The sequence below is a fragment of the Naegleria fowleri genome, assembly GCF_008403515.1.
Source record: "Naegleria fowleri strain ATCC 30894 chromosome Unknown tig16, whole genome shotgun sequence".
Taxonomy (NCBI): domain Eukaryota; phylum Heterolobosea; class Eutetramitea; order Acrasida; family Naegleriidae; genus Naegleria; species Naegleria fowleri.
The window spans coordinates 338,582-353,327 of NW_025407948.1; the positions used below are offsets into that span (position 1 = coordinate 338,582).

At 37.7% G+C, this 14,746-nt stretch overlaps 7 protein-coding genes across 7 annotated transcripts; 3 read left to right on the plus strand and 4 right to left on the minus strand.

Annotated features, from left to right (window-relative positions):
* Window positions 1-821: 821 nt before the first annotated feature.
* FDP41_012787 (uncharacterized protein) lies at window positions 822-1,097 on the minus strand (the record flags this gene model as incomplete). The annotated part of the gene is made up of 1 exon (XM_044703344.1): window positions 822-1,097. The coding sequence occupies one exon, from the start codon at window positions 1,095-1,097 to the stop codon at window positions 822-824; it is 276 nt and encodes a 91-aa protein (XP_044565712.1).
* A 619-nt stretch (window positions 1,098-1,716) lies between these two features.
* Window positions 1,717-3,132, plus strand: FDP41_012788 (uncharacterized protein; the record flags this gene model as incomplete). Its single annotated transcript, XM_044703345.1, has 1 exon — window positions 1,717-3,132. The coding sequence occupies one exon, from the start codon at window positions 1,717-1,719 to the stop codon at window positions 3,130-3,132; it is 1,416 nt and encodes a 471-aa protein (XP_044565713.1).
* Window positions 3,133-4,151: 1,019 nt separating this feature from the next.
* Window positions 4,152-6,505, plus strand: FDP41_012789 (uncharacterized protein; the record flags this gene model as incomplete). The annotated part of the gene is made up of 2 exons (XM_044703346.1): window positions 4,152-5,303; window positions 5,357-6,505. 2 exons carry the CDS (start codon window positions 4,152-4,154, stop codon window positions 6,503-6,505), a joined length of 2,301 nt encoding a protein of 766 aa, XP_044565714.1.
* A 272-nt stretch (window positions 6,506-6,777) lies between these two features.
* Window positions 6,778-8,342, plus strand: FDP41_012790 (uncharacterized protein; the record flags this gene model as incomplete). Its single annotated transcript, XM_044703348.1, has 2 exons — window positions 6,778-7,408; window positions 7,465-8,342. The coding sequence occupies 2 exons, from the start codon at window positions 6,778-6,780 to the stop codon at window positions 8,340-8,342; spliced, it is 1,509 nt and encodes a 502-aa protein (XP_044565715.1).
* Window positions 8,343-8,911: 569 nt separating this feature from the next.
* On the minus strand, window positions 8,912-10,205 carry FDP41_012791 (uncharacterized protein; the record flags this gene model as incomplete). The annotated part of the gene is made up of 3 exons (XM_044703349.1): window positions 8,912-9,569; window positions 9,668-9,779; window positions 9,911-10,205. The coding sequence occupies 3 exons, from the start codon at window positions 10,203-10,205 to the stop codon at window positions 8,912-8,914; spliced, it is 1,065 nt and encodes a 354-aa protein (XP_044565716.1).
* Window positions 10,206-10,695: 490 nt separating this feature from the next.
* On the minus strand, window positions 10,696-12,503 carry FDP41_012792 (uncharacterized protein; the record flags this gene model as incomplete). The annotated part of the gene is made up of 4 exons (XM_044703350.1): window positions 10,696-10,805; window positions 10,901-11,579; window positions 11,642-12,087; window positions 12,188-12,503. The coding sequence occupies 4 exons, from the start codon at window positions 12,501-12,503 to the stop codon at window positions 10,696-10,698; spliced, it is 1,551 nt and encodes a 516-aa protein (XP_044565717.1).
* A 329-nt stretch (window positions 12,504-12,832) lies between these two features.
* On the minus strand, window positions 12,833-14,680 carry FDP41_012793 (uncharacterized protein; the record flags this gene model as incomplete). The annotated part of the gene is made up of 1 exon (XM_044703351.1): window positions 12,833-14,680. One exon carries the CDS (start codon window positions 14,678-14,680, stop codon window positions 12,833-12,835), a length of 1,848 nt encoding a protein of 615 aa, XP_044565718.1.
* Window positions 14,681-14,746: the final 66 nt, after the last annotated feature.

A 14,746-nucleotide genomic window follows, 5' to 3' on the forward strand; every position in this document is an offset into this window, starting at 1 on the left:
ATCACAAAGTGTGTTGACGGTGGGCCCACAATATTTAGTGTTGATGAGGGGTTTTATGAAAAAGAGGATATTAGATTTTTGGGTGGCCACAGAAAATCAAAGTGTTTCAGAAGATTTTTCACATTCAAATGATTTGTGGACACTTACAATTTAAAGTCTCAAGCAACAACAACCACAAGATTTTGTTGTGTTTGGATGAAACGAGGAAGAGATCTGAAAACGAGTGTGATGCTGAAAACAAGGGTGACAGTTTTTTTTGAAATAATAATCATGGGTCTTTGTGTTAACGAACAAAAGGATCAATTCGCTAACAATAATATGCTCACCAATGAATTTGGGGGCTTCTTTCTGTTAAAATTCAATCGTTGATTTCGAAATTGAAAATGTGGAATATCGATGCCTAAAAAACAAATGACATTTGACATGGGTTGATACCATCAGATGATGTGAGACGATGTTAGACCAACGCTGTTGTTTTTACTGTATTCATATTTTGACACCTTCATTCAGTTAGGAAAGAAGAACACCAACTTGGACACACTGATTTACTGAAATTGAAGGTTTTACTGCGACAATCTTCGTCTCACAATACAATAGGTTTGTAACACTAGTTGTGGGTTCCCATTTGATTTTGAATGAATGGACTGCAGTCAGCTCGTTATACAATCAAGCTCTGTCTCGACAGAGGTTACAACAACCAAAGTGTGAACCAACTTTGAGACAAAGAATAAGGCCGCTCCGTTACCATTAAGTGGGACAATTTTTGTCAACAGACCAATTGATCCGCTAAATTACTGCAAATGAATCAAGTCCTCCCTTATCTAATGCTGTAGAGGTACCTGTTCTGGGTTTCTATTGTCAATATTATCGTGGCCTAAATGTAATTGTTTCAAAATTTTCAAAGTTTCACTTGTCGAAAGCGCTTTCAGATGACTCTTATATTGACTTGTAGCAATTGCTGAAATGCCTGCATTTCCCATAGGATTTCTTCCTAAATTGAACTCTCTTAATTGATCCATATATGAGCTTGATGAAATTGCTGCTCCCTCTTCATTGATCGAGTTAGAATTCAAATCTAACTTGGTTACATTTTGCATGACTTTGCTTGCGGTTAATTTCTTCAGTCCATTAGACTTGATTCCATTCAACCACAATTACAAATCCTTTAAATTCTTTAAATCCTTCCAGAAAGGCTGATCCTCCCATCTTTTTACTCTCGCTAAAATTCAGCTTCCGTTTGATATCCAAACACTTTCATTACAGTTATCATGATGTAATGAGGATTGTGTTTCAGAAGTCTTACTCTCATTGCTACGATCTATTGGATCGGATGGTTGAAGAAATGGCCATTTCCAAATTGGAACGAAAAACATTTTTTTTAACTTTATCTCTTTTTTGGAAATTGCATTTCATTCAGAAAGAGTTCTATCATTTGAGATGGAGAGGTTCTAACCAATAAGGACTTTAGGAAATTAATTCAATTTCAAATTAATCATTTACTAGTATTATATAATCGGTTTAATTTTAATCACAAACGAGAATTGAGAATTCAGAATGCGTTTTTTTGTGTTGTTGTTTTATTCTTCTAATTGGTTGGGTGCCATCGATTTGTGTATTCCCCCTTCATGCGCGGGTTCTTTTGGTTGCACAACGAAAGATTTCACCACTTTCACTTCTGAAGTTGAAGAATACAATTTTTCACACCTCATTCAAAAAATGTCCAATCATCAATCTAAACGTTTTTCTTCTTCTCTTCATCATCATCTTCAAGGCCGATTCTTTGAATTTGTTCCGAAAGAGATTTTCAAAGATTTAATATTGGAATTTATTCCATTCATTTATCGAGTTCCTTTGATGGAAGTGTGTAAAGATTTCTACACGAGCGTTAAACACAAGCAAGCAGAGACCATTTGGAAGAGGATTCGAGATGGTAATGAATTGGAAATGAATGATATTTTTGATTTAGAGGAGCATGATTTTCGATTGTACAAATTCGATCGATTAATGATGGTGCAACCGGAACGAAAAGATAATGTCATGAATCGATATTCGTGTTTTTTGAAAAATTTATACTTTTTAGATGTGAATAGTGAGCCATTTATTGGAGAAGAGGAAATGTCCATTCAGGCATTGTCTCCTTGGCGTAAATTAGATGCATGTGAAAAAGTGACACGATTACATATTAGTGTGCCGTTTTTTAGAATGAATGTTTCGGATATTCTTCTCTCTCAAGTGAGAGCAGATTTGGAAAAATTACTGTACCATATTTCTAGTCGAGTCGAATTTTCTCTAAATTTTGAATTAATTTTCTGTAATTGGACGACAAAAAAGAATATATTCAGCTCGAGTTCAATTTCAGATGACATGAATGGCACATCAACCACCATTCGTGTGACCAACATGATGCGCATCACATCGAATCATGTCTATGATTATCAATTTAAGGAAAACCCTTCAAGATGGACACTCCTCAGCAACAATTCATATGCAGAGCTTCCAACTCGAAAAGATGTCGAAGACTTGGACGCCATTTCTCGATACACGACTGCCATTTCCCTCAGTCTGAAAATGAAACCCAGTATGGTTCCTGTGAATCACTTCTTGACGCATCTCATGCTTTCAAAAAAGGGTGATATTGAATGGCATTGGGTGAAACGACTCTGTGAGAATAATCTTATTCTTGTGAATGGATCGATGGATGTGAATAATAATACCATTATTTCCATGATGCTCGAAAAGATTCAAGAAAAGGCCAACAACACTTTCATGAAAGCAAAAACAGCTCACAGTTTTGTTCATAATTATTTGGAATTTTACAATGACACCCAAACCACTCGAGAACATTTAGAGAAACTTTTCAGAGTGGTGAAACAGTCGAAACGAAAAACGGAGGAAATTTACCTTATTCTGAATCAACCTCATTGGTCTCTGGGAACTAGTAGTGGTACAAATTACACAACAACAACATGGAACCTGTTAACTCAACTCGATGCCATCACCAACACCAAATTCAAATTCTTCAATTTACATCTTAAAGCCATGTATACAAAGATTGTTTCACATCAATATCCAAGTTTTACCATTTATGAATGGAAAAGGATTCTCTTGGGAGATTTAGATGTCAATCGATAGTACTAATATTGTCTCTTTTGAAAGCTCTGTTGGGAACAAGTTTCCATCACGCAAGGGAGTCCGACGAGAAGCTCCGAAAGTTGTTGTAGTTTTTTCCACAAGGGACGAATCACCTCGTTGAAGCAATTATAACATTGGCGTGATCCCATCCGAGTATTGGCTCGGACCAAGGCAGTAAATCCTACCAAATGAATACAAAAAAACGCTTCTGAAAAACTGAAATGTTGTGGTCTCTTTATTAATCATGCATGAATTTTGCCATTCCGAAATTCCTCTGAGTTTAATTGGAGCACATGATTACCCCGCAGGGCAATTTTCGGAGCAAGCGTTCGCAACAGCACATTTTGGGATTGGCGTACATCCCGAGCGAGGTGTGTCGCACACTCAACTGTACCGAGCAAAAAAAACCTCTCTCTGTTGTCTCGTTCGTCATCCTCTCTCTCGGCGACACATCTCTCTTAAACTCTCGGGAGACTCAACATTGAACGTCTCTTTCTAAAAGCAAAAGGTTCAAGCAGAAAGAGTCCGTTCTCTCAAAAGATCTTTTCATCATTTGGTGCACACACACTTCATCCGATTCAAGAACTTGCACTCCTTCAGCTCACAAATATTGAGTTGTAAGAACTAGATACAGAATAATTCACTACGAACGATCGAAGCATACAAAAGTGAAAACCCTCAAAGTTCATTCTCCACCACCATCAGAGAGGCTTTTCGAAACAGAAAAAGCGCGGACGCTGCAAAAGGAATCCACCACAATTAATACCCTTTTGTTGCTGCATTATTCAAGAACAACAAGAAGAAGAAGAAGCGAGAGAATTTTTGATCGCTCAACTCGTGTGTTTCGTTTGGCTCAACTACAAACGAGGAAAACCAAGAAAAATTTCAGCTCGCCTCTTCAATAGCTCTTATTTCATCATCAACATTTCGTTTGTGTGTTGTCCGAACGACAAACAAGACTCTTTGGCCTATTTGAATTCAATATTTTGAAGCACAAAACAAACATTAATTCGGGTACAATGAAAGAAGAACCCAGCGGCTCATCGCCATCAACAGCACCACCGTTTCAAGGCTTTCCATTATGTTCCTCCTCCCAAACATCAGTGGTTAAGGAAGAAGAGTCCATGGTGCACCATCACGCACAAAGTAGTACCACAACCACGCCTACAGCAACAACATCCATGCTCCAACACATGAATAGTGGTGTTGCTTCTACTAATAATAATAACAACAACAGCAGCAATAGCTATTCATCTCAACCGCCTACGCTGCAGACTTTATCACAACAGCAACACAAACAACAACCACTCTCCGTTCATGTCCCTACCTCTTCATCAGCCACAATGAATAGTTCCCCAAGCTATTCATCACCTTCTCCGGCTTCTTCTCCGCAGCAGCATCCATCTCATCATTCTCCATATTATCAAAATACTTCGGCGTATGTGAGCAGTCCTCACCACAACCAACACGCACTACAGCAACTTCCACAACCTCAATCGCAACATGCACCATTACCATCAATGGCTTTGCAATTGCAGCAACCATCTTTGCCCGGGCCTACCCAAATAATGACTCATCAAGGTAGTAACAGTACGGATAATTCTCCACACATGTTCCAACATCAAACAACCAAACATGTTTTGGCCGAATCATCCCCCTCCGCTGCTTCAACAACAGCATCCTCACACACGCCAAATTTCATGAATCAACAACAAGAACAATTCCACCAGCCACCACTCAGATCGAATTCACCTTACCCAAAGCACCATCACACATCTGTGGTTCCACCAACATTCCCCTCTATCATGAATGCAATGGCCGACTCAAAATTAACTTCTCATCATCCTCATCATCAGCACGGAGCATCGATATCAAGCAACACATCCACCCCTTCATCGCCATCTCAACACTCCCAACATGTTGTAGTAAACACGAGACAATCCACTTCACCACCTCCGCAACAACAGCCCGCGTCGCACCATGCGCAAAATCAAAGCGCAATGACCTCATCATTTCAGACAGCTCCTCAACAGGCTGTATTTCATGATTACACTGTGAATGGACAACGAAAGAACCAAGTGACCATGTCACCCCAACAACAACAGGACATAAACATGACAGGAGGAGATTTCCATCCCATAGCTTGCATTCCATGCCGTAAGCGACACAAGGTAGGTTTTTAAAATTTCCTTTAATGTGATGCTGATTACACACATATTTTCAGAAATGCGATCGTCGATTACCTCAATGTTCGGAATGTATTCGTCGTTCGATGGAATGTCAATTCTATGAACCAAAACAAAAAGGACGAAAAAAGAAGGATGGAGAGATTGGAACCGAGCAAAATTTCTCCTCTTCACAACCAACATCGCCTCCACAACAACCACAAAATTCTCAATCTCAATATCAACCAACACAAAATTTGTCACAGCCTGCTGGCAATAACAACATGATGGATCTTTCACCTTATCCTACAGCAAGTAATAGCAGTTATTGTAATTCTCCCATGGCGAATTCCTCTCAGCCTTACATCAATAACCCTGCTGGGGTTGTCAACAACAACATACAATACCCAACAAATACGAACAAGCAACAACAAATTCCAACTCAGCAAAATGTTCCATCATCTTCATTCAACAACACTGTAGCATCAACCCAAAGAAATGCTTCAAGTGATCCTGATATGTTGCCACTGCCTTATTCCTCTCAATCTTCTGTAACAAGATCACCCAGTTATTTCCAGAAATACCGATCTGAACCATACCCAAGTGTTCAACCTCCACAAAATCACCAACAAACTAATAACATGTACAGCAATCCTCAAGTATATCCATCGACATATTCTAGGGAAAGAGCTGCTTCTTCAGCCTCTTCATTAAGCAACAGTGGAATGTATTCAGGATCTTACAGTTCGAATCCGTCAATGATGAATTATTCTGAAATTAACAGTATCAACACGAATAGCAACAACTCAAATGGTATACCATCGTTTGCTCAAATGAATACTAGCAATTACAATCGCACCATTAGTGGCATGTCGCCCGAGCAGTTGCAATCAAACAATGAAAATTTCAACACAACTTCTCTCTCTCGTTTCGTGCCAATCGAAAAGGAGTCTCTCAGGGAACAGTTGAGCAATCTTTCAAGGGCTCAAGTTGAGAGTTGGCCATCTCACGCAGTTTCACAATGGATTGAATCAATTGATACTGCATTTTTCAGTAATAAGATTGGAGATCTTTTTGCGGAACACGATGTTGATGGAGTAGCATTACTAGGACTTCATAATCAAGCACTTCTAGACATGGGCATTCACAAAGTTGGAATTCGAGTGAAATTGTGCCGAATTATTGAACACTTGAGGATGCAAAATTAATAGTAACAATAAATATAGGAAAGAACTTATTAAATGCAAAGTCGTGACTGCCTTAATCGTATTGTGATTGATGATATATTGGTCCACCAAAATCTTCTAATGCTTCGTTCATCCATCCTTCAAAATTCTTCAGAATTTCTTGTATCTCTTTACAAAATTAAGAGTGACAGACACTATTTCAATGACTCGAGCGTAAATTTGCTTGCGTTGACTTTAGATCTCATTCTCTTCTTCTTTGGACATTGAGCTGTCGTTAAGTTCACAACCAAAAAATGAAGCGAAAACAAGAGGAGGAAATTAATTCAGTTTCCATCCATACTTTGGAACATTCACCCAGTCGGAAACTTGTAAAATTAAGTTCTTCATCAGTAAATCATGCTTCGGAAAAGAGAAGGACTATGGACGATGAAAACACATCATGTACGAAAATATTATTACATAATTTCAGTAATAATAATATTCCAATAGATGAAACAAACAATGAACGATTGAAAGAGCTACAAATGAAACTCAAGATGAAATTTCAAAATCAGATGAAAGGATTTTCCAAATGGTTCCTTGCAAAAGAGGCATTCAAGAATGATATTTCACGTTGTTTACATCCCTTAAAATGGATTCCGATTGAGTTTCTTGATTGCCAAGAGGTGGTGCTTTGTATTTTGGAAAACATTTCATCTTTGATTGAATTTGAATATTATCCAAAAAACTATTTTCCATCATGGATTCTCGAATGTGTTGCAGAATGCGAAATGGAGAGTCAATGGAAACATTGTAAAGCTGTCATCATGAGAGCCATTGCTTTCAATGTTGTCAATGTGTTCAATTTTGCAACAAAATCAATGTTGATGCAATTTAAACATGATTTGATTTATTATCTGTTGCAATCAAAAATAATGGATCTGCGTTAGCGTTCGCATCAATAGACCTACAGAACGATTATGATATTGTGTTGGAGGCAGTGAAACAAAATGGCTCGGCTTTGTTGTGGGCTCGAGCTTATCAGAATAATTATGAAATAGTATTGACAGCCGTACAAACTGATTCTGATGCCTTGAAATATGCATCTGCTTCACTTCAAGATAATTTTGACATTGTTAAAAAAGCAGTATCCACATTTGGATGTTCATTAGCACATGCATCGCCGTCTCTCAAGAAAAATTTCGAGATTTGCTTAACAGCAGTCAAACAAGATGGATTCGCATTACTTCATGTTGACCCCTGTTTCAGAAACAATATTGAACTTGTCTTTAATGCAGTCAAGCAAAATGGTAGGGCTTTAGAAATAGTTTCGGCGGATTTACGAAACAATTTTGAAATTGTTTTAACAGCTGTTCGTCAAAATGGTGCTTCTTTAGCGTTTGCTGCTAGTGAATTTCAGGACAATGAAGAGATTGTTAAAGAAGCAGTAAAAACACATGGACTGGCAATCCATAATGCCTCTTCTAGATTGAGAAGCGACAAGAACATGGCCCTTTCTGCTTTACAACAAAATGGAAATCCATTTGAATATATCGATGAACAACTGCAGAATGACCAAGAGATTTATGCTCGAGCAGTTCAAAATAGTGGCAACCTTCAAAGTCAGACCATTCTTCACAACATTGACAGATCATCCTTGAATGCTCTGAAACGAGCTAGACTTGAATACATGTATCATGATTTTCACATACCATATGGATATTTAGTTACAACTCCGGTTCAGCTCTGTAAGCCAGAAATAACTCTTAAAAGTTACTACAGTGACGAAATGTGGTGGTCCTATTTGTGTGACAACGAAAGCCCAAATTGGAAATATATATTTGTAGATGAGGAGTACTCCTCAAGTGACTCTGATTAGAAGAGGAAGGCACCCGACAACAATGATCATCATGATGTTATCTTAGAGCTTCTTTATTTTGATCACCAAAATATTGATATCTCAGCAAAGTGAATTTCAGGATGCGGTAATGAACGGAGAAAGAAAAATGCACGATGACGATTGTGTGAATGGTCATGATGAGGATGGATCGGCAGTTTTTAGTCTAAACAGAAAATGAAGGATTATTTGCTGATGACATGTTGTATCAAGTATTTCAATTTCTGGACCCAGAATGGGCGTTCAATTTGACCAAGCTAGATCTTGGAATGAATTATTGTGGACACTCATTTCGAAAACATTTTCCTTTGCTCCAATGTTTCCACTATGAAGGTTATGATAAGGATATCTTTGAAGAGAGTGATTGTAGCGATGAAGTTTTTGTTAATTTTGAAATGTGTATGCACAAGAATGATCATACATTTAACTAAGTAAAACAATTTGAAAATAGAAATATTGCAATTCGTAATTTGTCGACTCAAAAAGATCATCATTATAAATTTATTGTTGAAAGCTCTTTGAGGATCTTTCGATCATTACTAAACTCGCGTTTATCTTCTTCCTCTGTAGGATGGTCTGTAAGATGGTCTTGAATAAGATGGTCTAGAGTAGCTTGATCTTGATGGTCTATAAGATGGTCTATACGATGGTCTGTAAGATGGTCTTGAATAAGATGGTCTGTATGGTCTTGAAGGGCGAGTTGGTCTGTATGGTCTAGAAGGTCTGTAAGGTCTGTAAGGACGAGTTGGTCTCGATGGTCTGTATGGTCTTGTTGGTCTGTAGGGTCTTGTTGGACGAGTAGGTCTTGTTGGTCTATTAGGTCGATAAGGACGAGTAGGTCTGTAGGGTCTTGTTGGTCTTGTTGGTCGATAAGGACGAGTTGGTCTGGTTGGTCTAATAGGTCTCGATGGACGAGTTGGTCTGGTTGGTCTTTCAACTGGTCTTGTTGATGGTCTTTCAACTGGAGTCGTTGGTTGTTGAGAAGGAGTATCATTTAGTCCATTTCTTCCCAAAATACGTTGAGCAGCTCTGTATTTAGCATCTCTGTCAGCCTTTCCATTGTAACCTCCGTTAATTCTTCGAGTAATGACATCAAATGCATCTTGAGATTGTCTGTCAGCATATTGATTCAAATTACGAGAATTCCAAAACCAAGCAGCAGTTCGGAAACCAATACGTGGATCCTCAGCAAGTTGTGGATTGTTCTCTCTTGAATGTTTGATCAATGATTCATTGTTTTTTTGAATGAAATTTTTGAATGAAATTTTGAATTCACATTTGAATTAATGAAATTTTGAAAAACTTACAAATCAACGCCCAAAGCTTTACCAGCAGCACGATAGTTTGCACGTCCAGTAATTTGAATTGGACCTCTTCCCTTATATCTCACATCATCACCTGGTTGAGTGTTTCCAAGATCTGTTGCAATCAGTAAAAACATTCACATGTCAAATGTCAAAATAACAATTTTTCACAAGATTCATCATCACGCACCACATTCAACAACATTCATCATCAAAATTCTCTTTAAAATTCATTCTCTTACTTACCTCTTCTTCCTTCATAGGCTTTTCCACTAGCAAATTCTCTGAACCATCTCAAATTTCCAGATTCATGTCCTAATTGAGCCAAAAAAGCAGCTTGACGAGCTGGAGTGTTAATTCCAGCACTTCTCATGGCTTCATTTAAAGGTCCAACATATTCGCGAGCTTTGGATTCAGAGAGACCTGTCATGATTTCTCTCAATTCGGAAGCAGTGAGATCACGTTCGCTGTCACTTGCCAACACGAGAGTGCTGGAAAAGAGAAGAGTGGCGAACAACAAGGAAAGGATGAGGAATTTCATTTGTTGTTGTTGTTGTTGGGGATGTGTTTTTTTTAAAGATGATGGTTGGAGTGTTTTTTATGGTTATTAATTTGGAGTGATTATAATTTTTTGATTGATTGCACGATATCCCCACCACCACCAGCACTCGAATCTAAATTCCAGGTACACAAGAAGTCGTGAATGAGGTTCTGAATGCATTCATCCTTTCACAAATTTCTTTCAATCGAATTCTACACACAACCTTCTTCTTGTCATGATTTGTTCAAAACATGACTTAGTAACCAACAACAAGGAACGAATCAAAAAATCAGAAAATTCAAATTCTTTGAATATTCTTTTCCGCGGGATTTCACATGAACTTGGAACTTTCAACTTTGTTCACTCCTTCAATGAAAAGATGAAAATTATTCAAACATACATAAGTAGACCAAATACATGGCAATAAGAAACCAAGCAAAGATTTTGGGAGAATGAAAATTTGCGACTGGCACGACAATAATGGAACTGATCAAAACGGCAATGAGGAAAACAAAAGTGACCATAAGGTTGGAGAAAATTCAATAGGGAATGGTTTTGATGTCATGATATAATTGGCTGTCATGGAAATGCCAAGACCAACTTTAAAATGTTCCCAAAATTGGCATGTGTTGTTAGTTCATATTTCACACAAAGTTTTCAACAATTTCCTGAACTTAAATTTTCAAACTACTTACAAAGTAAACTCAATCCAGGTGCACTATACGCAGCAGCAACAGCCATCTCAACGAAACCCTGTCTGGCCACCGCAACATCAGCAGCCATATCACTCAAACTATTGCCAGCAGAAAGGGCAATGGAAAGAATGGAATCACTAATGTTCCACATGATTCCAAATGAATTGAGCACATCCACCAATTCATTGGCAATGGTATAAATCTTGGGAATGGTCAAATTTCGAATCAAAATGCTTGGTGCTACCAATAAAAAGAATAACTTTTCTCCTCTCGATTTTTCTTCCCATTCGCACTGATCCAAAAACTCAGCCCACACATGACAAGCTTTGCATTTCACTTTTTCGAGCCAAGTTCTGTTTCCTCCAGCCTCATGACATGCTTCACACACATCTTCTCCTGTGTTTTTATGATCAAAATGATTTTCAATGATAACAGAGCCAATGTCAATCGATTTCAACTTTTGACTGCTCAAATTGTCCAAAGATGGCGTCTCATAGAAAAAGATTCCAAACTTTGGGTTATATTGAGCTCCATAATGGTGTTGCTTCTTTCGTAAAATTTCAATCACCTTGTCAGGAATATCCTCAACTTTGGAGAATCGAAGCGTGGGTTGCTTGCCTTCCTTCCAGCCCGATGATGAAGAATCTGCTTCATCGAAGGAACTGTCCTCAGAGAGGAGCTCGTCATATTTCGTATAATATTGAGACTTTGTTTTTCATTATCGGTAGAGTCACAAACTACACATGGATCCTCGTTGTTGATAAGGCACCTTCTTTTTTCTTGAATTTTTTGCTTTCTGTTTTGTATCCTATTCATGGCAAGCTTACTTCCAATGACAAACACCACATATGCAACATAAATGGCCAGAAATGAAATACTTTGCCATAAATTGATTGAACCATCGACCAAGATGATCACAAACACAAATGTAACACTTATGAGATAGGTAATGACGTCTCTCAGAAAAGGAAAGGCTGACACTTTTGCTTCTTTCACAACCAAAGTGACGCATGCAAGCAATACACTACAAATAAAAAGTCCAGATCCAATTGGCTCACCTAGCCCAAATCCAGTGCTTCCAGAGAAAATGCCTGCGATAGTACTGAAAATATCTGGAGCCCCATTTCCAAATGAGAGAAAAGTTACACCAGCAATATCAGGACTCAATCTTAAAATTCGAGAAATTTCTGCAAGACTCGGGCAAAAAATAATCTTCAGCAGTGGCTGTTGTTGGATTTGTGATCATTCGCATTAAAAGGAAAGAAACATGAAAATTGAGACACCTACTCGAAAGCATGTAAAATAAAAAGACCATCCACAGAAAGGCCAAAACATAGAACAATGGTTCTAACTTCTGGAAGGTGCAATAACGAATAAAAATAAAATTTAACATGCCACCAAGTGGTGACATGCAGTTTTCCTTTGCAAATTGACATTGATCTAATTCATAGGTAGCAATTTTCGAGCAAAGTTTGGTATTCTCTTGAGGAGAATCTGAATTCTGAGAGGAGGTGTCTCCAAAATTTTGGGTCTTATTGAGGAACATGACATTATATTCATGACTCTTATCTAAGGAAAGATGCAGTGATTTCAATTGGTTCATGTTGTCACTCGGCGACAACGATACCTTTCGAAATATTTCAAAATACGACAAACTCATGCAACCCAAACACAATAGAATCACCACCAAGCCCTTGATGAGCATCCAGTGTCCATTGATTCTATACGTTTTGTGGAGAACATGCTTGTTATTAACAACCCAACCATCATCACCCTGTTGGTGAGTGAAATCAGGCAATTCATCTTTTTTCTGCGTCAATTCTATCATACATGGACGTTGCAACCATCTCGATAGTATCCTCATGTGTGTGTTTTCTTTCCGATATTATTCACAAACACACAACATTATTCTCATTAATAATGAACTAACTCTCAATCGTTCTTTTGCATTAATCTTCTTAATTGAATGGAATCCCGATCAATTCTATATTTGGATAAAACTTGAGAAGCCCTACTATGCACATGCGTCATTCGATAAAAATCCAAACATTGATTCCATCGATCGAGTTCTTGTTGTGAAGGTGAATAATGAAGGTCAACGGTGAGATAATTGAGAATTCCAAAAATTTTTCCAAAATCGAATTCGAAATTGGATTGTGTTGAAAATTTCTCACTTATGGTTGCAATGGCATATCCAAAAGGTGTTTCTCCATTTTGATCTTTTTCATTCAGTAATTGTGTGATTTGTGAAGGAGAAAAGACTTCTTTGATAAGTGACAGATATCCAATGACTGTTCTGGGATGTGTCATCCCATGAAGCATCATGTAGTGAAGAATACTTTTCGAGCCTTCTCTTGCTTTTGAAAGAAATAATTCTGGTTTACATAAATTAATTCGAATCCATTCTTGGAACACTATTGGGTAAATATTATACTTCACGAGATGATATAAAATTGGAGCTTTTTGTGGTTCTTCTGTTAACCTTAATAAGGTACAAGCCTTTAAATTTCCAAAAAAGGTAGTGCTTAATTCTCGAAGTAAATAATTACTTCCCACTCGAATGGCGTAGTGGAACGCTGTCAAATTCCATGAATTTTTCACAGTGAGAGGATTCTCAACCACATTTCGACTCGAATACAGAAAATAGTTCAGAAAGGGAATGAATCGATCGAGTTCCTCTTTTCGAGTTTTCAGATCAGAAAAATTCCCCAGCAAGTAAAAGCATTGATGAACGAGAGTGTGATTTCTCTTAATTTGTTTTCCATAATTTCTCTTAATGACATAATCTCGTTCAGTGTCTGAAGGTAAATTTTGTAATGTTGTTTTGAGATATTGAAATAATTTGGAAACAAGTACCAAAGCATTTGGATTATTGTAACAGAGTTTGGAAATAGAGGCAAGTTTGAATCGAATTTTCTCATATTGTGATCGTAGATAATATCCATGAAATATTTTCTTCCAATGAATCGATGAACCTTTTCGATTAAGGTGTTTCCTTAATTCCATTTCTTTTTTCTGAATGACTTGTTTCCATTGTGAAACGCCCAATGCATTAAAATATGTTTGTCGACAGTCGTATTTACATTTTGTGTGATTATAGACCTGTCGTTGTTCGAGATGATTTTTGCATTGTAAAAGATCTCGCGAAATCCATTGAATGTACAATAATTTGTAAAATCCATTCTCTTTCAGTAAATTTTCACAAATTGACGAACAGGTCAATAGAATGCTTGCCGATTCATGTGAGGTTAAAAACATGAGAATTTGAATGACAAGTTCACCTGGTAAATCTGAGAGAGTATAAATTTTCGAAATCTCTTTGGAATATAGAGTCAAATTCGAATCCTTTGATAATGTCATGAAAGAAGCATTCGAATGGAGTCGAATCATTTCTCTGATTGGAACAACTTGATTGCACGTTTTTGAAATTAGAGAAAAATGTTCAGAATAATCATCCAGTACACGAGTGGAATCACTCGTTGTGTTTTTCTTTTGAGATGAACTCGTTTTTGGAGTATGCAATGAATGCTGTTTTCGATGTTTGCGTATGTTTGGATGTACATTTGAATTTGTGGCATCATGCACTCCTCCTCGGAAGGACGACGACGATGATTCGGAATGTTTGGAAGAGTCATTTCGATGATGTTGATGGCGACGACGATGATTCGGAGGCACTTCTCGAGATTCCGATCTTAATGCAACATGATGATTCGAAATAATAACGTTGAGAGGTGTCGTCGATGTTATGGTGGTGGTGGCGTTGGCGGTTATGGGAAGCATCTCTTTCACTCTAACGGTTGCAATTTTTTGTGGATGTTATATTGAGAAAAAGGGAATTCTCGTTTT